The sequence below is a fragment of the Schistocerca gregaria genome, chromosome 1 (genome assembly GCF_023897955.1).
Source record: "Schistocerca gregaria isolate iqSchGreg1 chromosome 1, iqSchGreg1.2, whole genome shotgun sequence".
In the NCBI taxonomy this organism is placed as follows: domain Eukaryota; kingdom Metazoa; phylum Arthropoda; class Insecta; order Orthoptera; family Acrididae; genus Schistocerca; species Schistocerca gregaria.
In genome coordinates, this window is record NC_064920.1 from 525,824,039 (window position 1) to 525,848,297 (window position 24,259).

Sequence of the window (24,259 nt, forward strand, 5' to 3'; positions counted from 1 at the left end):
AGCAGACACGACAGGCTTGCTTCTCGGCTGATACTGGAGTGTAAGTGAAGATGAGCAGAAAATTGAACAATTCGTACGAGTACTGTAACTGTGGAATTGCTACTTTGTTCCCACAGGTATGGCCTAAAGCTTTCTAGTTGTTAAAGTTAATTTGGAAGTTAATTGGAACTACTATAATTTCTACTTATTAGCTTTCATTATGACATAACAAATACTACTGCGTTAAGAATAAGAATGACAAAACCAAAATTAAACTCTGAAGAAAAACTTCAAAGAGCCAAGATCGCTAGTAAAATATTTATTTAGCTAACTGGTTTCGATACATAAGATTACTTCATCGTGTTCGGAACTGCAATGGATAGGACTAATCTGACAGGTATTAGACTTACAAGTCAGGTATAACAATGGACAAAATTAGTTTTCCATACGCTTGGAAAAGTGATGTACCTTACGCTCTAAAACTTCACATAATCTTTTCCATATGGCTATGTAACGTGACATATGGATGTGAAGATCATGAACTTCATTGGCTATCGGCATGTCAAATTTAAAACGAATAATTTGTATAAATATAAGGACAGAGTGCCAAATGCACGTGCTCAAGTTCGCTTAACAGCTGACTACAGACTGAGATGCACAGTAAGAACAACAATTAGTCCGTAAGCCAAATTTGGAAATTTGTGGTATGGGACCAAACTGCATAGGTCATCGGACCCTAAACTTACACACTACTTAAGCTAACTTAAACTAACTTACACTAAGGGCAACACACACACACACCCATGTCCGAGGGAGGAGTCGAACCTCCGACGGGAGGAACAGCACGAACAGTGACAAGACGCCCCCCCCCCCCCCAACCGCGCGGCACAGAAGTTAAACATGTGCCACTGTAGTAGTACAATTTGGAATCGTTCTGTGTAGAATGTATACTGCCAAGTAATTATTAATATGATAATTAAAAAAGGAGCTTTCAAAAAGGCATTATATATACGAAAATTAGAAACTATCAGTCCATTAACATGTAAAACTGGTTTATATAATGAATTTACGATGTAATCCAGTAAGTAATGAAGACAAATATTGTTTACACTCTATAAAATGCATCAATAAAACCGGCTTCAAACAGTCCAATTTTGTGTTTGGAACAACAAACTCAGAAACTAAATATGTTAAATATTCCGATTCTGTACCAAGAAATGGCAAAATGCACACTTATTGTGGTGTTTTACGTATTACATAACTATCTATAGAGTAAGAAGTCTAGATAATTCATAACGTTTCACTCAGTGTCTACGTGAATTTATGTTATAGTTTGACATTGAATGGTGGGTTGATCTTTTAAATTTACATTACACATACAGTGTATGTTCATAGGATGTGAATAAGTCCACGTCAGCAGAGAGCCAGTACCATACAAATTAATTGCATTACATGTAACATTTGTTGCTCGATGTCTAGATATAATTCGACAATTTGGAGCCTGTTTCATCCATGTATTTTATAATGAAGAATGTTTGACTGGATTACTTCATGCATTACGTCATAAATTGATTTCATAAACCAAATTTACATGTTAATAGAATGGAGTCTTTGAATTTCTCAAATCTCTTGTAAAAAATATTTTATTAACATCAGTACAGTTTCTGCTTTGAATTATGTTTTGTATATAAATAATGGTTTTTCGACAGCTGCTTTTCCAGTTAGCATATTAATGCATATATGCCCTTATTTTACACAGAACAATTTCAATTTTTACTAATGCCACATGGTGAGAGCATGGAATAGCTATTGTGTTTCACTCTACATCTCAGTCTGTGTGAGGCTGAGTATTTGAACTCGGCGCACTAGCTTTATGTTTGTACATATGGCTTATTTTGAATTTGACATCCCGACAGATCTCCACATGCATATTCCTGCTGTGACATAATGCGTTACACAGATGGTGGGAATTATCTGAATTTGTAGAGCATAAGGTATGTCAGTTTTCTAAGTGTATGGATAATTGATTTCGTATATTGTTGGACTTGTATACCTATTACCCCGTTAACTTTGTCCTATCCATTGCAGATCTAAAGATGGTAATATAGTATTACTGAAACCAGTTATCAAAGTAAATGCTTTACTGGCGGCCTTGGCTTTTGAAGATTTTTTTCTGAGCTTACCACACTGCATATGGTCCCCATTCTGCGCCGCCAGAAATATATAAAATGTAAATTATATACCTTTCTGGAATTGTGAAAAATGGCTTAAACTTAAATCAGTAACTTCACAATAATGTGACACATTAAGTCACTTAACTAGCCACATATTGCGAGAGTCCTACTGTGTTCTCAATAAATTAATTAGACTAAGAAATTAAGTAGGATCTAGACTGATCTCTTTTACATAACTAAGAACAGGTTCAGCACAGCATAAATCATTAGTATCTTTAAGGCTTATTTGATAAAATGGGAGGGAGGTCTCTTCCACAGATATAGTATTGGCTATAATATCCTCCTCTAGTTACTAATACTCACAAGACTCAATGATAGGGCAAAATGAGAAATGCATGGGTATGGTCCATTCTGCAGTGAGGTGTTGTACAGAAACATATGGATGCAGAAATAAAGTTTACAGTTAGAGACATGTCAATGTGAATATGAAACTAGTAGAATATTTCTTGGTAGCTACATATAAGCATTACAGTCACCAACATCCCAAAAGGCAAACATAAAACGCTAGGAAAAAGATAAATTCTGATTAGTAAGGTAGAACAGGTATAAGTAGGTAAGATAATGGTAACATCGACTTCTTGCATAACATGTACGTCGGTTTAAGTATACCAATCTCTAAAATAGGTAGGCCAGCAACGCGACAAAAGGTTTCGGGAAAGTATTCTGTTCCTTAACAGAAATGAAGAGACATGAGGAAATAAGATCCCTAAACAAAATATTCTGTAGGAAAGTACTTTTCGAGTATGGCATCTAACAATAGGGAACAAACTGAAATCTGGCTCCACAAATCTGTTGCTTACCTGAAATGGACACATATGACATGTATAATTATTTGGAAATATATAAAAATATACAATACTGGATTGCTGAAATACAGTTGAACAGCAGTATCTGCCCATCTTCCTTGTGTATGTTAATTAGGAAGGTCAGTATTAGGATAGGGGCTATATTTCTTTTTACTTTAGCCCTTTGTATGCAAACAATATCCAAAGTTTCCTATCATTAATAAAATTCCAATTGTAAATTATATAAACGGGTTTGAAGAATTTATTGCGTTATTGCAAGTCCAGGCTACAGGCAGCTGCCGTTTCCAACGAAATTTGCTCTTTTTCTTCATATAATAAATGATCCAAAGTAGTAATTAATCATTTGTAGAATTAGTCATTCCTGGCAACAAGTCGTCATATTTTAAACTGAAATGAAAGTGCAGACATGTATTAAGTATGGTTCCTGAGAAATCATTGTCAGAAGGGAAATAAAATATTCGTTAGAACACTTAACGTTTTCTTGTACAAGACACAGCAATTAACGGCTGCTACTCAAAAGAGTGAAGTAAACATCAGTTACAAATAATCTGGCGAATTTTATCCATACTGAATCGACAGGAAGACTGTTTCTGCACCAAAAATTCTAAGTATAACGCAATTCGTAAACACAAGCAGTGATTAAACACTTTTAAGAATATATATCAGTACTTATTACAATAATATCTCAAAATAACTAATTAGTGGCATGCTAACATGAGAAACTACGTATTCATTCAGGATCAGAGATTCGAAATTAAAATTCTCCAAGTGATAAGAAGAAGTTTTGAGAATCTTAGTATAGTCGGTTTATGAAAAGATCTGCGTTAGCAGCCTTGCACCTAAGCGATCATTTCTTCTGCTCTCCGTTACTAGTTAGTATTTTCCTGCGACAACAAAGGAAGAATGTTGTTAGGGTAGCTAAAGAAGGTTGAATGACAGAAAAGAAATACGAAAAGTGAAATACAAGTTGATGGCTGTTAGTGGTAGCAGAACAGAGCGTTTTGACGAGCGAAGGACTGAGGTGGGACGACGTGCAGTAGTGCGACGACGACACAAGACACTTGTGTGCACCGCGGGGGGCCTTCGCAGTTAGCTACGAATAGTTTGCGAGACCGCGCCGAGCGGGAAAGCTCGCATGCAGAAACGACATACATGCAGGAAATTCAGCTTTGAATATTCCAGTGAGAAACAGGTACCGCATATTATTAGAGATTTCAGCCATCTGATGCTCCTGTTTTTACTCTTCTGTGTAAAACAAGGAACTATACTGCACTACAAATATTAATAGTTATCGGTGAACATTTTAACCCTATTCACCTAGCTAGACAACATAAAATTATGATGTTTATTGCAAAACTCGTTCTAACTGTGAAACGATTTGGCTAACTGTTCATTAACAGCAACAATATCCGAAGCCAAAAGGTAACAAATTATAATCTATATCTAAATACGTCAGAAAGTTGCAAACAATTATTTGAACACATTATCTTGTTTCACAATGTCTACTACACTTTCTTTTTGGTTTGGCACAGTCATCTGGAGGTATGAATTGTTAATACACTCCTGGAAATGGAAAAAAGAACACATTGACACCGGTGTGTCAGACCCACCATACTTTCTCCGGACACTGCGAGAGGGCTGTACAAGCAATGATCACACGCACGGCACAGCGGACACACCAGGAACCGCGGTGTTGGCCGTCGAATGGCGCTAGCTGCGCAGCATTTGTGACCCGCCGCCGTCAGTGTCAGCCAGTTTGCCGTGGCATACGGAGCTCCATCGCAGTCTTTAACACTGGTAGCATGCCGCGACAGCGTGGACGTGAACCGTATGTGCAGTTGACGGACTTTGAGCGAGGGTGTATAGTGGGCATGCGGGAGGCCGGGTGGACGTACCGCCGAATTGCTCAACACGTGGGGCGTGAGGTCTCCACAGTACATCGATGTTGTCGCTAGTGGTCGGCGGAAGGTGCACGTGCCCGTCGACCTGGGACCGGACCGCAGCGACGCACGGATGCACGCCAAGACCGTAGGATCCTACGCAGTGCCGTAGGGGACCGCACCGCCACTTCCCAGCAAATTATGGACACTATTGCTCCTGGGGTATCGGCGAGGACCATTCGCAACCGTCTCCATGAAGCTGGGCTACGGTCCCGCACACCGTTAGGCCGTCTTCCGCTCACGCCCCAAACATCGAGCAGCCCGCCTCCAGTGGCGTCGCGACAGGCGTGAATGGAGGGACGAATGGAGACGTGTCGTCTTCAGCGATGAGAGTCGCTTCTTCCTTGGTGCCAATGATGGTCGTATGCATGTTTGGCGCCGTGCAGGTGAGCGCCACAATCAGGACTGCATACGACCGAGGCACACAGGGCCAACACCTGGCATCTTGGTGTGGGGAGCGATCTCCTACACTGGCCGTACACCTCTGGTGATCGTCGAGGGGACACTGAATAGTGCACGGTACATCCAAACCGTCATCGAACCCATCGTTTTACCATTCCTAGACCGGCAAGGGAACTTGCTGTTCCAACAGGACAATGCACGTCCGCATGTATCCCGTGCCACCCAACGTGCTCTAGAAGGTGTAAGTCAACTACCCTGGCCAGCAAGATCTCCGGATCTGTCCCCCATTGAGCATGTTTGGGACTGTATGAAGCGTCGTCTCACGCGGTCTGCACGTCCAGCACGAACGCTGGTCCAACTGAGGCGCCAGGTGGAAATGGCATTGCAAGCCGTTCCACAGGACTACAACCAGCATCTCTAGGATCGTCTCCATGGGAGAATAGCAGCCTGCATTGCTGCGAAAGGTGGATATACACTGTACTAGTGCTGACATTGTGCATGCTCTGTTGCCTGTGTCTATGTGCCTGTGGTTCTGTCAGTGTGAGCATGTGATGTATCTGACCCCAGGAATGTGTCAATAAAGTTTCCCCTTCCTGGGACAATGAATTCACGGTGTTCTTATTTCAATTTCCAGGAGTGTACATGATGCAGCAGTCTCTTTTTTATTTGTTCCATTGGTTCTTTGTATTTATATTAACAATAAAAATGCAGAAGAGTGTACTCATTGCGTATCAAATTTATTGAACTCTTCTAAATCATGTAATTCAAGCAAAACAATCACATTAACAGTGCAACATCTGCATCACGAAAGCACAATGTTTTACGTCTAGACCACAACCACCGACTTCTGATCAGGTGAAAAAGGTACTCTACAGAAACTAGCGATGCTCAACACACAATCCAAAGATATTTATAACTACATATCAATCTTTACAACCAAAGTTAAAACTTACGTGTCGGTAATACCTTATAAAAGTTACGTTACAAATGTTTTCAAATTAATCCACAACTTATGCAAATAATAATGATAGACATAATAATATCATAATTGTAATAATTTCAAATTTTTGCCCAATATTAAATCAAAATATATTCAACATAACTTTACCGGTTTCATTTCAGTTCTGAAATACTTATGAAAAACGAAGTATTTTAGTGACAGCAGCACACACAAGACTGAATTTATTACTTTTCTTGCATGCACATTTGTTAGAAAGTAATAATTTCCCGGACACCAATAATAATTCAGTCTCAAGCATTTACGAAATTCTCGAAACATAAAATATATGTTGTCCGTCATTAACATTCCCACTAACCTCAGCTCTTTTTTTTTCTTGATGGTGAATCTTCACTATGGAAGTACTTCCGTCCACGCTCCAATTTCTGTGACCTCTACCCTCGCTTCCTGTAGTATATCCACGGTCCTCGTTTACTCGTGAACTTTAACTAAACAGCACCTCGGAATAAAGTCAATCAAATAGTTCTAGAACGTCACCATTATGAACAGTGACCAAGAAACTTTTGAATACGCAACGGTACCTCTCGAAACCCAGTTCATCTTTTACTGTGTCGATAGGCACATCATGTAACACTCCTTTTTGCGAGACACATTCCAACTTCATGTTCCTTCACTTTTCCGCGTTACCGAATTTCATAAGACCGCGAGCACTGTAGTGTGTACACTGCAGGTCACTCTCAGCTGTCAAGAAGTCGTCATTTCTTCTTCCACTATCAACACAGGTTACTTTTTTCCCTAACTGGGCCTGGCACTAGAAGCGATTTACAATAAACTATTACACCGTAGTAATTTTTATAACAAGAATGTATTTACAAGCAGCTACTTTACATGTCAAAATACATTCATAGATATTTCACATCTTTAGAAGTAGGTCAAGAACCATGAAAACAACATACATTTGTAACAAAGAACAATTAATGAATCAGAAAATAACGCCTGGTCAGAATAGGCAATTACTTATTAATAAAATGTCTGTCTCATTATCTCATCCATTAATCACAGTACAAGGCAGCCATTATGTGACAGGAAAGATGCAGTCGTATTAGAGGTCCACAACAAAGACAACGGGCTCTCCTGATCAGGTAACTACGTGCTAGCGCCTTAGCGTCTAGGAAAGTAGAACGACGTTTCCCTGTAGACATAGTAAGTGACTGTATTCCAGTGTGATCTACACACAACATACCTTCTAGTAAGATGCATTGTTGAGTAATGTCCTATTTACATTCACTGGCATAGTTGTTCTACCATTTTTCGAGTCGTTATTGCACGCTTTGGTAAAAGTACTAGCAAAGTGTATTGTAACCTCACTATTAGCTAGCAGTATCGTTTTAGACTTTGTAGGCCTATATGAGTTACCCCTTCGTCGCTGAGACTGTAACCAAGTGTCACTGTGGCAAACGTTGCTACCTGTTTGTAGGTTGCGTTCTTCATCTACAAACGTGACGCCCTGCGAGAGCTGCTGCAGATTCTGTCCGACGTCAGGGGAAGTTATGGTAACGGCAAAAGCAGTCACAGGATCCGGAGCCGAAACCAAAAGCTGTCACGCCGCCTGTACATATTCATGCAGGTACTGAACAACACTCAGTGTAAATGTTATAGATATCCAAAAACAACGTTTAAAAATATGATTCGTGCGATAATGTTTACATTTTTAATGTGATGCGAAACAGAAAAGACTGCATGAGGGAGATCCGTTCATCAGCAAAACTTTTAGTTTTAGGATGTGGCGACAAGAAGGGCACTGGCTTTACGTAAAGACGCTATCTCAAGTTTACCTAATTTCTACCATTAAATCATCTGTGCTTTCATAAGTATCTACTGAGGTTTCATATAATAATATGGACACCCACCCAATATGTCGAACGAATAGCTTTGCTCCCCGAAACAGGCGTAACTTACCTGAGGATAACATGTGAATCCTGAATTGTGATCCCTGGGATTTTATATCAGTTCTTACAAAAAGGTGTTGAAATTCTTGAGAGATGCTTCAATATCCCAATACACCTTTAATTATTTTTCAGTAGACACTTTAGTGTCTCACTCATATCTAGATACGAACGTTTCGACCCTGGGGAGTACGAACAACATTCATCATCATTTACAGCGGAAAAATTACAACACAAATTGTATGGTGTTCTCCACATTTAAATACGAACTTGTCGTAGAAAAAGTGTGACCGTTGACTAGTTCGATCTCATTGTATATCTCCATTGGTCTAAAGTGAAGCTCAGCAGTCCGTTTCCTGGTAAAGATCTAATTATAAGTAATAAATACTTTAATATCCCTTGTGAGTCTGTCAGTAAGCTAAGCGCTGATTTAACTGTTCAGCTTTTCAGATGAATTGTCATTTGAGCTATGCGTATTTTCATTAAATTTGATACATAAGCACATAAGCTCTGGCGCGCCTAAGTAGTTACATATACACTCTAAGATACAAAAAAATATTAAAGAAAATGACGCAACACGAAAAAATTATTCGAATGGGACCAAAATCGGTGGGAGTTATGTATATGTGCAAACAAACAAATGATTATGATTTCAGAAAAAATTGATAATTTATTCTAGAGAAAGTGCTTCACAAATTGAGCAAGTCAGTAATGCGTTAGTGTCCCTGTCGCCACAGTGCAAACAGTTATTCAACTTGACATTGATTGTTGGAGTTGTTGAATATCCTCCTGATGGATATCGTACCAAATCTGTCCAGTTGGCACGTTAGATCGTCAAAGTGTGGAGCTGGTTGCAGGAACCTGCCCACAGTTCTACAGACGTTCTCAGTTGGGGAGGGATCTGGCGAACTTGCCGACGAAGACAGAATTTGGCAAGCACGAAGGCAAGCATTAGAAATACTCACCATTTGAGGACGTGCTTTATATTGCTGATATGTAAGCCCGAATGATTTGACATGAAGGGCAACCAAACGGGGCGGCGGATATCGTCGACTTACCGCTGAGCTGTAAGGGTACCGCAGATGACGACCCAAGGGATCCTGCTACGAGAGGAAATGGCACCGCAAACCATCACTCCAGGTTGTCGGACCATATGGCCGACAAAATACAGATTGATGTCTCAACATTGCCTTTGACGTCTCCAGACACATCTTCACTGGTTGTGGGGGCTCATTTCCAAGCGCGACTCATCGCTGAAGACAATTCTACTCCAGTCAATAAGATTTCAGACCGCCGAACTGTCGGGAGACTTCCCGGAGAGCGGTGGGATTTCAAACTGACTGTCACCCGCCATACGTCCCGACAACCAGGAGTGATGCTCTGGGATGCCATTTCATAGCATAGCAGAACCCCTTTGGTTGACCCTTACAACACAGCGGCACGACAGCGATATTCTACGACTCATTTCGTTGAACTTCGTAACAAACCATCCTGGGATTACGCTTGAACAAGATAATGCCCACCCGCACACTGCCAGAGTTTCTCATGCTTGTTTTCGTGCTTGCCAAACAATACCTTCGCCAGCAAGGTGGCCAGCCAGAGCACTTCTCAACAGAGAACAGTTGGAGCATTAGGATCAGAGCGATCTACCTCGCCAGTTGGACAGAATTTGGCACGATGTCCCTCAGGAGTACAGCCAGAAACTTTACTTATAAATTCGAAGCCGAATAACTTGTTGCATGAGGACCAGAGGTGGAAGAACCCGTTGTTGACTGGCTCAGTACGTGAAACTTCTTCTCTTGAATAAATCATCTGATTTTTTCTCAAACTGCAATCATTTGTTCGTCAGTACATATGCATAACATTTACCCATTTCTATCTGTCCCATTTGGATAACTTCTTCGTGGTGTTTTTTTGCCTCCTAGAGTGTAGTGGCCAATGAGGACTATCTATCTGCTAAATGTGGCATGACGTTATATGTACACAGAAACTCAAAGCTTACATATACATTTCGCCAGCCGGGTTGGCCGAGAGGTTCTAGGCGCTACAGTCTGGAACCGCGCGACCGCTACGGTCGTAGGTTCGAATCCTGCCTCGGGCATGGATATGTGTGATGTCCTTAGGTTGGTTAGGTTTAAGTAGTACTAAGTTCTAGGGTACTGATGACCTCAGAAGTTAAGTCCCATAGTGCTCAGAGCCATTTCAACCATTTACATATATATTTGCACTTGAGAGGACTTGCTGAAATATTAAAAGACAACACAGAATACGTAAATTATTTTACATGTAATTGAGAAACTGCTTCAGAAAATGAGACAGACGGATTTTGAAAAGAAACTTCGATTTCACAACACTATGTCTGCTACATGAATAGAGATAGAAAGTTTCGGTGCATTTCAATTTATTCATCGAATCAGGAAGTTCATTATATGATGAAAACTCCATTTCTCAACGAATCGTAGCATCACAGAACTGACAGCTGCACTACGAACATTTTGCCCACAATGAGCTGCCTCAAGGAATGATGCACCATTGGCCTCCAATTTCATCTCTCCTAGTCGTATGAAATTTTTCATTGTGGGTGTCTGTGAAATATTTCATTTACGAGTCTTCGCTTCCAACAACTTTGGGAAAACTACGACGCCTCATAATAACGGTAGTGAACTCAGTAACCACAGATGCGCTCGCTAAAAATATGTAACGAGTTTAACTGTTGTTCTCCAATGAGAGTGGCCGCATGTTCCAATACTGCGTGAATCATAGCTGTGTGCTGCGCGCCGGAACGCTAGAGATCGGCCAAATTTGTACGACCTTGTTGCGATGAGGGAAGACACCTCCCCTTTCGATTCACCTAGCTTGTGTTCTCTGGCGGCTTTCTTGAAACATTCCACAAGCCGCCTATGAATATCTGCGATGTTCTAGTTTCCCGCCAAAAGAAACACAATGACAGCTATTTGCTTGGAACGCACCTCCGCTCCAAAAAATAAATAAATAAATAAATAAAATAAAATAAAATAAAATAAAATAAAATAAAATAAAATAAAATAAAATAAAATAAAATAAAATAAAATAAAATAAAATAAAATAAAATAAAATAAAATAAAATAAAATAAAATAAAAATCTTTGGTAATCAGTCCCCTAGAACTTAGAACTACTTAAACCTAACTAACCCAAGGACATTACACACATCCATGCCCGAGGCAGGATTCGAACCTTCGAACCTGCGACCGTAGCGGTCACGCATCTCTCCTACCGAAACTGGTTGAGAAAACAATGTGTTGCATTATTTATAGAATGCCCCTCGTATGTGCGTAGATATGAAATATACAGAGTGGTCCATTATTAGTGACCGGGCCAAATATCTCACGAAATAAGCGTCAAACGAAAAACTACAAAGAACGAAATTTGTCTAGCTTGAAGGTGTAAACCAGATGGCGCTATGGTTGGTCCGCTAGATGGCGTTGCCATAGGTCATACGGATATCAACTGCGTTTTTTTAAATAGGAACCCCCATTTTTACGACATATTCGTGTAGTACGCAAAGAAATGTAACTGTTTTAGTTGGACCACTTTTTTCGCTTTGTGATAGATGGTGCTGCAATAGTCATAAACGTATAAGTACGTGGTATCACGTAACATTCCGCCAGTGCGGACGGTATTTGTTTCGTGATACATTACCCGTGTTAAAATCAACCGTTTACCAATTGTGGGAAAGGTCGATATCGTATTGATGTATGGCTATTGTTATCAAAATGCCCGACGGGCGTGTGCTATTTATGCTGCTCGATATCCTGGACGACATCATCCAAGTGTCCGGATCGTTCGCCCGATAGTTACGTTATTTAAGGAAACACGAAGTGTTCAGCCACATTTGAAACGTCAACCACGACCTTCAACAAATGATGATGCCCAAGCAGGTGTTTTAGCTGCTGTCGCGGCTGATCCGCACATCAGTAGCAGACAAATTACGCGAGATCCGGGAATCTCAAAAACTTCGGTGTTGAGAATGCTACATCAATATCGATTCCACCCGTACCACATTTCTATGCACCAGGAATTGCATGGCGACGACTTTGAACGTGGTGTAGAGTTGTGCCACTGGACACAATAGAAAATCCGGGACCCTGACATATTTTTTGCACGCGTTCTATTTAGCGACGAAGCGTCGTTCACTATTGGGCAACTGAAAATCCACGATGGGTACGACAAGTGAAACATCAGCGACTTTAATGTATGGTGCGGCACAATGGGATAAAGGATAATTGGCCCCCATTTTATCGATGGCAATCTAAATGGAGAAATGTATGGTGATTTCCTACGTAATGTTCTACCGATGTTACTACAAGATGTTTCACTGCATGACAGAATGGCCATGTAATTCCAACTTGATGGATGTCCGGCAGATAGATTGCGTGCGGTTGAAGCGGTATTGAATAGCATATTTCATGACAGGTGGATTGGTCGTCGACTCACCACACCATGGCCCGCACGTTCACCGAATCTGACGTCCCCGGTTTTCTTTCTGTGGGGAAAGTTGCAGGATATTTGCTTTCGTGATCCACCGACAACGTCTTACAACATGCGTCAGCGCATTGTCAATGCATGTGCGAACATTACGGAAGCCGAACTACTCGCTGTTGAGAGGAATGTCGTTACACGCATTGCCAAATGCATTGAGGTTGACTGACATCTATTTGAGCATTTATTGCATTAATATGGTATTTACACGTAATCACGCTGTAACAGCATGCGTTCTCAGATATGATAAGTTCACAAAGGCACATGTATCACATTTGAACAACCGAAATAAAATATGTTCTGTACTTTGATTTAAAAAACCTACTTGTTACCAACTGTTGGTCTAAAATTGTGAGCCATATGTTTGTGACTATACAGCGCCATCAATCACAAAGTGAAAAAAGTGGTCCAACTAAAACATTCATATTTCTTTACGTATAACACGAGTATGCAATTTGGGTTCGTATCTAAAAACCGCAGTTGATATCCGTTTGACCTTTGGCATCGCCATCTAAAGGGCCAACCATAGCGCCATCTGGTTTCCCCCTTCAAGCTAGATAAGTTTCGTTCTTTGTAGTTTTTTCGTTATTATTAGTTATTTCTTGAGATATTTCGCCCGGTCACGATCAATGGACTACCCTGTATACTCTTGTAAAATCGATTTCTTAGTCTGAAAAAAAAAGCTTTCTACGTCTAGGCTTATGATAAAATCCACCCTACACTTTAATCTTTGTTCGTCTAGAAGACCTAGTCTTGTGAAATCGGAAGAACGTTATGAATCACCCTGTATTTATTGCAGAACTTTGTTGTTACTGAGGCCAGGCTCCCAGTGTCTGGCTGCAACACAGCTCAGCCAGAGACGTACAAAGCTTGCTTCTTTCCGCAGGTGGCTCTCATCCAGGGTCTCGTCGCGTGGCTTTCCACTCCGCTGCTGGCTCGCGTTTTCCTCGCCTCGGACCAGGAGTCACCTGAATCTGCTCGCCAGTTCCCCGTACCCCTCTGGTTCCCTGAGTATATGTATCAGTCACCCTCGTATGAACTACTCTATGTTGTTCAAGCTTTCTGCCTGCTAGTAGGGACGCAGTCTGCTACTTGCGTGGACGCCTTCTTTATTCACATAATGCTGGTGGTGGCAGCTGAGCTAGAAGTTCTGAACGGAAACATTACAGCCATGCAGAAGGATCGCCTTACGGTTCAAGGAACGGAATATCAACAGAGGAGTCATCTGACTGTACCTAAACGCGACGGGTGGACCGTTGAAAGCAATGATTATCTTCAAAGTACTGAGCACGTGTCATTCGAGAGCATCGCAAACGATATGTATCTGCAACTGGTAAAGAACATTCACCATCATCATGAAATTCTCAGGTAAGCAAGATCACTTCCAGGGATACTGACACGCAACGTATTTTATAAACTTAATCAGATTAATTTACTGTTATTGTTGTTGCTTTAATGTTGTCGCAATTCATGGTATGGTTAGAAAAATCTTCATTTCTATTAATAACATTGAGTGTACGTTGAATACGACGAGCGTAATCTGATCTTGCTCATTTCACATACATGGTCCAGTAAGTACCTCGTTTCAGCTGCCATTATCAACTTTCGCGACGAGCTAAATTGTGACAATAAGAGCAGCAGTTGAATACCGTGGATTGCAGCAGCGGGTAAACAGGGCACAAAACAACTTTTAATGCTCATTGACAACAGCTCCGGAGTCCATCCATATAAATAATCCAGAACCATCTTCTAGAAAAGATTTAAGTGAATCCTTCCCCGCCGCCCCTTTCCCCACACATCATCACTGCTACACGCGTGTCTCCGTGTTCGAAGCTCTAGGACAAGGTACGTGTTGATACATCGTAACATGATGCTGTTCGTGTTGGCTCCCACGTTAGCTGATCGTGATTCTAATGAGTATGTTCCGGAAAACACTGAACGAGCGACGCAGCTGTGACCATCTCATACAGAGGATAGCAATGAGTAAGCGGCAGAGGGTAAGGCCGGATTACGGGAGATTTCAGTCGGCTCGATGACCGACAGAGGCGGATCTGTACCCGAAAGTTTGTCCCCGTCCGTATCCGCCCATTTTCATACAAAATATCCAATTCAGAGTCATATTATTCTGTAACCGTTTTCTTGGGTCCCATAGTACTTCCCGCAATTTTTCCTTCTGTCGACACATCTGTGCCGGCTGAACATCCACTTTGTCTGATTGCTGCAATAATTTCCTGAAGGATGGTCATTCTTGCAGTTTATGCATTGTTGGAGAGTGCTCAAGCAAGGGTGAGGTACAAGTTAATTGCCAAATACCATTCCGAAAGTTGCCCCCACGGTGACAGAATCCTGGATGGTTTTAATTAAACCTCGTCTCTCCACAGCTTGGAATTTACGCACATCTAGTTGCACATATTGTGCTTTGGCTTTCTTGAAACGATCGCTCTTGGTTAATGGTACAGATACAAAACTGCAAAAGCAGTGAAGGGTTCAGAATTCTACCGATAATATTCACCGATAAAGTCTCCAACGAAACGCAGCAACATCATAAAAAATAACATGAAGTCTAAGGCAGTATTTATAAATGTTATACATGCTTTCTTTACCTGTTTCTAACATGTTATTATTTTGTTCCTACACGCTTGTTTTAGCGGAATTTTGTGTCCATCCGCATAACCAAATTCCTGTTGTCCGATGATGACTTTTGTGATAACATGTGTTTGCATTTCACAAACTCAACACATCCAGGAATAATAGCACTGACTTTATTATTCACTACGTAAAAATTGTGCCAAACTTTGCTTTTTGCTCTTGGATTTGGTATTAACTCCCACTTCTTAATCTTTGTTTGTTAACGTGGCAGCATTTTATGTAAGTGAGGTCCAGTGGATCCCCATGATGTATTAATGTTGATGTATACATAGAATATTAATAACTAGGTTATTTAATACAAAATAATGTTGAAGAAACCTTGTAAATTATTAAATTGAATAAATTAATGCTTGTTTGGAGAATATCGTATTTCATTAGATTAGGAAACAGGTAATACTTGCAGTTACGTTCACACAATATAAACTAAACATTCAGTGATTCAACAGTTGCTACTGATGACTCTTTACTACTAACATTAATACACTGATCACACACAGTAAGGAAACGTTTCGTGCATATGGATGTAAATCCGGGTTTTACATCCTTATTTCTAGGGTAGATGATGCACCTCCTTTTCGCAGATGACATTTCTTGTCAGCACATGTTGATCCACTCATTTTTGCTGTCCTTTGGTGACTTTCTCTGAGTAAGTGATTCATTATTGCCCTCTACTGTAGCCGGTCTTGCACCAAGCCGAATCCAGTTTTCCAAAGAAAATCTTTCCTTGGCATTTTGTTTTCGGGGTTATTGCTGCTAAAAACTGCAGTGATAAAGAATATCATAATAGGCCATCCACTGCACTTCCTTGCAGTTGATTATGTGGCAGACAACTTGCCATCAACCCCGCCCCCCTTACCCCCTTATCTTCTCTGTCGTTGTAGAATGTGATTATGTTTGGTTTCTTGTTAACACCGGAGGTAGGGTCTATTGACGTGTCTTCAAGATGCATAAAAGGAATTAAAATTACATTTGTATTCTTCTTTAGGGCATAGGAGTAAGAAGAGAAGTCGTTTTGAAAGCCAAACATTGTGGATTTCACATCTCTCCTCTGAGCCGCATGTTGGGGAGGAACCTCTCGCTTGATCTTCAGCGTACCGACATACAAGATGACAATTATTGAACTATATGAAAACAACGTAACATAGTTAGAAACTACGCATTGCACATACCTTTTTGAACATGTAAATATCGCTACAGGTATTCCAATTAAGGTTATGATATGTTCGATATGCTACCATCATCGGCGATGGTGTGGCGCAGAAAAATCGCGAATTCTTAATGACCCGTTGAAGTGTCGGAAAATGGCGGTCTGCGAAGTGCTCCACCAGGGCATCAAAAACTCTTTACTTCGATGGGGTCGAGCTCCGTCTTGTATGAACCGCATCTTATCGAAATCGGGGTCACTTTGGGTAATGAAGTGAAAATCATCATCCAAAACCATCACATACTTTTCGGAAGTCACCATGCCAGGAATATCACACAGATTATTCCGTGACTGGACATTGCGCACCACACAGTCACCAGTTGAGGGTGAAGACACTTTTACATCGCGCAATGCGGATTCTCAGTCCCCAAGATGCGGTAATTTTGCGTACTGACGAACCCACTGAAATGAAAGGGACCGACAAGAAGGCGAGCGAGCATGTGCATACTAATTCCCATCACGCCCTGCGGCCAACCGTGCGGTTTGAACCTCCTGAAGAAACCGTTCAGAAGTTCTGACGATTTTATTTCATGTAGTTCATGTCAGGCTATCCTCCAACAATCTTAGGACAAGAGGAACACCAGAAAACCAGTTATCTCCAGTTGTGTTACTACCTGTGCCACTCAGTGGTTTTACCAGTCTCATAACCACATCAGCTGCAGAGGTGGACGCCTCGAATGGGCCATTATGTTGATGGAAATAGTATACCAAGTTTTCGCATCTATTAGAGAGAAGACTTAGAGACCACACTTAGCTGATTTAGACGGCAAATACTGTCGAAAGCTATAGCGACTTCTGAAAGGTACAACTTGCCCATCTACTGTCAGATATTCAGTAGGTATGTAATTGACTCTGCAGTTGCGTATGAAATGTTCAAATGTAAACCGAACAGGTGCCAGTTTGTCTTGTTATTTACCGTTGTGGTGGGGTGTCCGTCATCGAACCGCATGTGCTTCAGAAGAAACTGGAAACAACTCAAGGTGATTGTTGATGGAAAACCTTGAATTCCTATTCATTGTATATTCCACAAGTCGCCGTAGTTTCAGTGACCTGAGCGAATAGATCCTGCTAAAATCAGAAATCCAATGATGGGTTTTACCGCAGTATCATCAGTCAAACAAGCAGTCCTGTCATTTTTATTCTTTTGCTTGTCTTCATCAATTTTTATGTTTGTACTGATTGTACTAACACTGAGGAGCGTGGTTTCCATTAGCTCAGAGAAACAATCATTGGGAGATATACAAGTCTTTGCCGATCCCTTACTCCAGGAACATGAGTTATGATATTTCTCATTCTAGCTTTTACTCTCTGATTGGCAGGTATCTTCCTCCATTGCGTACTCTTGTCTTTACCTATGAAAAACTTAGACAGGTCTGAGTCTACACCATCTGAACCACCAGAATACTCACCAGCGGTATTACGCTCATACTCATACAGTAACCTGACACAGAATGAGGAGACCATCCATCTACAGAGTTATCTTCATCTGAAACCTGCCCAGTGAAGCAATTGGAAACGTCTTCTTCCATCGTCTGTTACAAGAAAGAAATCAATTAATGAGAATTCCAAATGCAGACTGACAGGAAAGCGTGAGTATGCTAATTTACGCCTACTTGTTCGGCACTATGTTGTAACGGAAGTCTTGACGTGAAGGGCTAGGAACTTCCCAGCCATTAAATACCTGTCAAACACTACCAGCACTGAGCAATACAACAGTGAAAAACTGGTGACGGGGAGTAAAAAGATGTGAGACAGGGCTGCTAGACGGTAGGCAGTGTTGATAACTTCGGTCATATAAATTTAGCTAAACTAAATGTCAGATCCCACGCTAAGAGTTAAAGGTTAATGTTTTTCCTTGTTTCCTCAGCCACTGCTTCTCAGTAGAGTCAACAGTAAAAGCATTCAGAATACAAAATTCCAGTTCACGGCAAATAATTAAGGAATCACCACGAGCAGTATCAAACGACATAGGAATTGTCAACTGCTGAACAATGCGTGAAATGCGTCATAAAGCCACTACGGAGCCTGTGTCCTTTAAAGATACTCTCAGATCCGCAAATGCCGGAGATACCCGAATAGTGAAGCGGCATGCACAGTTGTTCGAAAAACTGCACTGCGCGGCGGTCGAAGTAACAGTCGCCCGACCGTGTCCGCTCAGACCCGCCTGTACCCGAGAGACGCGACTCGGCGACACAGCAGGCCGCACTGTTGTCTCACAACACAGAGACGGACGTGGCGGTCTGCGTAACTAGCGGTGCACCCGACCGTACCGGCCCGATGTAGACCACTGACAAGCGGTCCCAGGCAAAATTGGTTCCCCAAACCTTTCTTCGTTTCGCGGAATTCTTGCCTTGATGTGTCATTTTAGCAAAAGAGGTTGCTACGCTATGCTAGATGTGTAAGCTTGTCATCAAACAGTAAGATCTACATCTATATGGATACTCTGCAAATCACACTTAAGTGCTCGGCAGAGTGTCCATCGAACCACCTTCACAATGATTCTTTGTTAATCCACTGTCAAACGGCGTACACAGAAAAACGAACACGGATACTTTTCCGTACGAGTTGTGATTTCCCAAGCAAGCGAGGTCGAGCAGTGGTTAGGACACTGTACTCTCATTCACGAGGACGACGATTCAAATATGTGCCTCGCCATCTTGATTTTTTTCGTGGTTTTTCTGAATGGCTTCAAACAAATGTCGGGATGGTTCATTTTCAAGGACACAATCGACTTCCTTCCCCATCCTTTTGTAATACGAGGTTGTGCACCGTCGTAAGGACCTCGTTGTCGACAGGACCTTAAACACTAATCTCTTCCTCCCTTCCCATTTCCCTTACTTTATTATGATGATTGTTTTTCCATATGTGGGTCGGCGTCAAATAATATTTTCGCATTCGGCGGAGAAAGTGGACGACTGAAATTTCGTGAGAAGATCCCACCGCAACGAGGAACTCTTTTGTTTTGATGCTGTCGACCCCAAATCCTGTATCACGTCCGTGATACTCTCTTTCCTATTTCTCGATAATACAAAATGTGCTGCCCGTCTCTGAAGTTTCTCGATGTACTCCGTGAATCCTATCTGGTAAGGACCTCACGCCGAGCGGCAGTAGTCTAAAAGAGGACGGACAAGCTTAGTATAGGCAGTCTGTTGAGGAGATCTGTTCTTCTAAGTGTTCTGCCAATAAAACATAGTCTTGGTTCGCTTTCCCCACAACTTTTTGTATGTGTTTTGGAAATTTGTGGTAAGTTCAAGTGGTTCATCGGTCCCGAGGCTTACACACTACTTAATCTAACTTAAACTAACTTACGCTACGGACAACACGCACAGCCATGCCCGAGGGAGGAGTCGAACCTCCGGCGGGGGTAGCCTCACAAACTGTGGCAAGGCGTCTCAGACCACAGACCAAGCAGCTACCCCGCGCTGCTTTCTATGTGTTCCTTCCAATTTAAGTTGATTCCTAGCTATCTAGTTGAATTTACGGCCTCTGTATATCACTGATTTATAGTGAAACCGAAGTTACTTTCATGCTGAAAATAATAGAAATGTCTCTACAACGTTTTTTTACCTGTAACTATCAGGTTCACTATCTCTAGGCCTCCCTGCACAACAGCACCCCAGAACAAATTGTACACTACATAGTGGAGGAAATATTGTGTATTAATGTCATTTTTCTCCCTCTTCTTTTTAGTTCATGGATGCTCCATGGCAAGAATAATTGGTACTTCTGTGCTTTTGTACTTTTACCGTCATTATCATTATAAGAGACACATTTTGAGCAAAAAATGTTTTTGCTGACTCTTATTCGTTCTTGGGCTCCCAACAACTTTGAGAACAATTTCTGCTCGACGTACATCTTCCGTTTGGTATTTCCTATCGCAGTTTATTGGACATTTAAGCGAAACTTTCACTGTAACTAAACCAACAAGTGACAAACAGTCAATCTTTTCTTTGTTCAGCCTTAGCTCTTCCGTTAACGCAGTAGTTGAATGATGTAGATACAATCAAACACACGACATTCTGTTTTGGTGGAAGATTATTTCCGCACCCGATAAAAGTTTAAAATATAAGCGACTCACCACTTACCTACTCTGAAAAATATTTTTGCGTGGTTCCCTCCAACCAACTAAATTTCAACTGTATCTATACATGAGTTAGAGTAAAATATTTATTGTTATTTACGTAAATTTTCGCTACTCATCAATAATTATCCATCCACCGACTGTCTGATAAACAATAAGGAAATTCTCTGGAGGAGTTAATTGGATTCTTGAGGACAGAAATGTTGAGACACTAACATACTGAGCTGTCCACCGCTCAGTTTCATTTCAGATCAACGAACATAAATTCCGGATGAATACGCAGAGTAATGTACGTAATACGTCACCCATTCGCTAGTTGCTAAACCCATCGGGAAATCGTCTTTCACTTTCGAACACAAAACTTTTTTTCGATTATGTGATCTCTCCGATAGTGCGTTTCTAATCCTTCAGAATGTGATATTTCAAAGCAAATGATGATCCACCGTATCGTATTCCCTAAAGCCGCAGTACAACTGGGCATAATATCCTCGTGAAAAACGAAAAACTGAATTCCTGCATATTTCTTTAAACAACAAATTTTCGTCGGAAACATGCGTATCTTAGAACGTGACCAAACCCATTTGCAAGTTTAAGCGAAAGTACCTTCCTGAAAATTCTTTCACATTACATCTACATATGCATACATACTCTGAAATCCACCATACGGTGCGTGGCGGAGGGTACCTTTACCACAACTAGCATCTTCTCTCCCTGTTCCACTCCCAAACAGAATGCGGGAAAAATGACTGCCTATACGCCTCTGTACGAGACCTAATCTCTCTTATCTTATCCTTGTGGTCTTTCTGCGGAATATAAGTTGGCGGCAGTAAAATTGTGCTGCAATCAGCCTCAAGTGCTCGTTCTCTAAATTTCCTCAGTAGCGATTCACGAAAAGAACGCCTCCTTTCCTCTAGAGACTCCTACCAGAGTTCCTGAAGTATTGCCGTAACACTCGCGTGATGATCAAACCTACCAGTAACAAATCTAGCAGCCCGCTTCTGAATTGCTTCTATGTCCTCCCTCAATCCGACCTCATACGGATCCCAAACTCTCGAGCAGTACTCAAGAATAGGTCGTATTAGTGTTTTATAAGCGGTCTCCTTTACAGACGAACCACATCTTCCCAAAATTCTACCAATGAACCGAAGACGACCATCCGCCCTGCCCACGACTGTCATTACATGCTTGTCCCACTTCATATCGCTCTGAAATGTAACGCCCAAAAATTTAATTGACGTGACTGTGTCAAGCGAGTATTTAAACATTACGGGATTCTTTTTCCTATTCATCTGCATTAATTTACGTTTTCTATATTTAGAATTAGCTGCCATTCTTTACACCAATCACAAATCCTGTCCAAGTCATCTTGTATCCTCCTACAGTCACTCAAGGAAGACACCTTCCCGTACACCACAGCATCATCAGCAAACAGCCGCACATTGCTGTTCACTCTATCCAAAAGATCATTTATGTAGATAGAAAATAACAGCGGACCTACCACACTTCCCTGGGGCACTCCAGATGATACCTTCACCTTCGGTGAACACTCACCATCGAGGACAACGTACTGCGTTCTATTACTTAAGAAACCTTCGAGCCACTCACTTATTTGAGAACCAATCCCATATGCTCGTACCTTAGTTAGGAGTCTGCAGTGGGGCACCGAGTCAAACGCTTTCCGGAAGTCTAGGAAAATGGCATCCGTCTGATACTCTTCATACATGGTTCGCAAGATATCATGTGCAAAAAGGGCGAGTTACGTTTCGCAGGAGCGATGCTTTCTAAAGCCGTGCTGATACATAGACAGTAACTTCTCTGTCTCAAGGAAATTCATTATATTCGAACTGAGAATATGTTCGAGAATCCTGCGACAAACCGATGTCAAGGATATTGGTCTGTAATTCTGAGGATCCGTCCTTCTACCCTTCTTATATACAGGCGTCACCTGCGCTTTTTTCCAGTTGCTCGGGGCTTTACGTTGGGCAAGAGATTCGCGATAAATGAAAGCTAAGTAAGGAGCCAATGCAGTAGAGTACTCACTGTAAAACCGAATTGGAATCCCATCAGGACCTGGCGATTTATTTATTTTCAACCCATTCAGCTGCTTCACAACCCCAGGGATGTCTATCACTATGTCCTCTATAAGGGAATCTGTACGAGACTCGAACGGCGGTATGTTTGTACGATCCTCCCGCGTAAAAGATTTCTCAAATGCTAAATTTAAAATTTCAGCTTTCGTTTTGCTGTCTTCCGTTGCCAGACCAGACTGATCAGTATTGACTGAATGGAAGCCTTCGACCCGCTTACCGATTTTACGTAAGACCAGAATTTCCTTGGGTTTTCTGCAAGATCTTTTGCTAAGGTATGACGGTGGTAGTGGTTGTATGCTTCATGCATCGCTCTTTTTACAGGAGCACGAATCTCTACTAACTTTTGTCTGTCCTCTGTGCCACATCTTTCTTGAATCGCGAGTGCAACTGTCCTTGCTTCCTGAGCATTCTCCGAATTGCGCTGTTAAACCACGGTGGGTCTTTTCCGTCCGTCTTTTTTGGTACATACTTGTCCAATGCGTGATTTACAATGTGTTTAAAATTTGCCCATAATTCTTCCACATCCATCGTACCGGAAATAAATGAAGTCGAGTCATTTACTAAGTAAGATGCTAGCAACTGCTTATCTGCTCTTTCTAGTAAGAATACTCTATTAGCATTCTTGACCCACTTTTTAACTTTCGTAACCATAGTCGTAATGAAAACATCATGATCACTAATCCCTGTCTCAACACTGACACCGTCGATGACGTAGGGTCTGTTCGTGGCTACCAGATCCAAAATATTTGCATTACGCGTTGGCTGTCGATTTAGCTCCTCAAGACAGTATTCGGATAAAGTGTTCAAAAGTAATTCACAGGACGGCTTGTCTATAGGACCTTTAATGAATCCATAGACATCCCAGACTATACTAGTTAGTTTGAAGTCGCGTCCGTTTAGCATTATTTCAGTCTTCAATCCACAGCAGTTCATTTATTTACGAATCAAATTACTTCAGTTCGAATAGCACCACTAGTGACTGGTGCAAATGCGCTACCGCATAACTCGCCTGTATTTTGAAAACTTCTGTTGCAATGATATAACATCTTATACAGAGTATTTCACAATTCCAGATTGATAATGGTAAATTTCTACCGATGTTATAAAATGCAATTCACATATGATGATCTCTCCTGTTTCCTCACAATAATTCGCTTCTCGTTTAATAAAAGTGAGTTAACTGAAAATCCAGTATACAAAACGAAAGTAAATCTACCCCATCAACTCAAGTTTTCTTGCATTCCGATTACTTTGGTCCAGTCCTGTAGTTTCACAAGACTGTTTATTCGTGTTGTGACTCAAGAAACAATTTTTAATCTATCTGCCACAAGTAGATTCCACAATGTAATAAAAGCGGGAAAAGTAGGGACATTGTAAGAAGACGTACATTAACGACAATATATAGACTAATCACAGGCGCAGAAGTCGATTTCTGGATGTTCCTCGGGCTA

The 24,259-nt window shown here is 41.3% G+C and overlaps 1 protein-coding gene across 1 annotated transcript in view; it reads left to right on the forward strand.

The window, feature by feature from the left end:
• The window catches only part of LOC126279320 (odorant receptor 2a-like), a 71,557-nt gene that overhangs the window by 18,768 nt on the left and 28,530 nt on the right, over positions 1-24,259 (forward strand). Inside the window, exons 2-3 of the mRNA XM_049979671.1 lie at positions 7,797-7,946; positions 13,671-14,152. Coding sequence (XP_049835628.1) covers positions 7,797-7,946; positions 13,671-14,152 — 632 coding nt within the window. The remainder of the gene's footprint in view (positions 1-7,796; positions 7,947-13,670; positions 14,153-24,259) is intronic.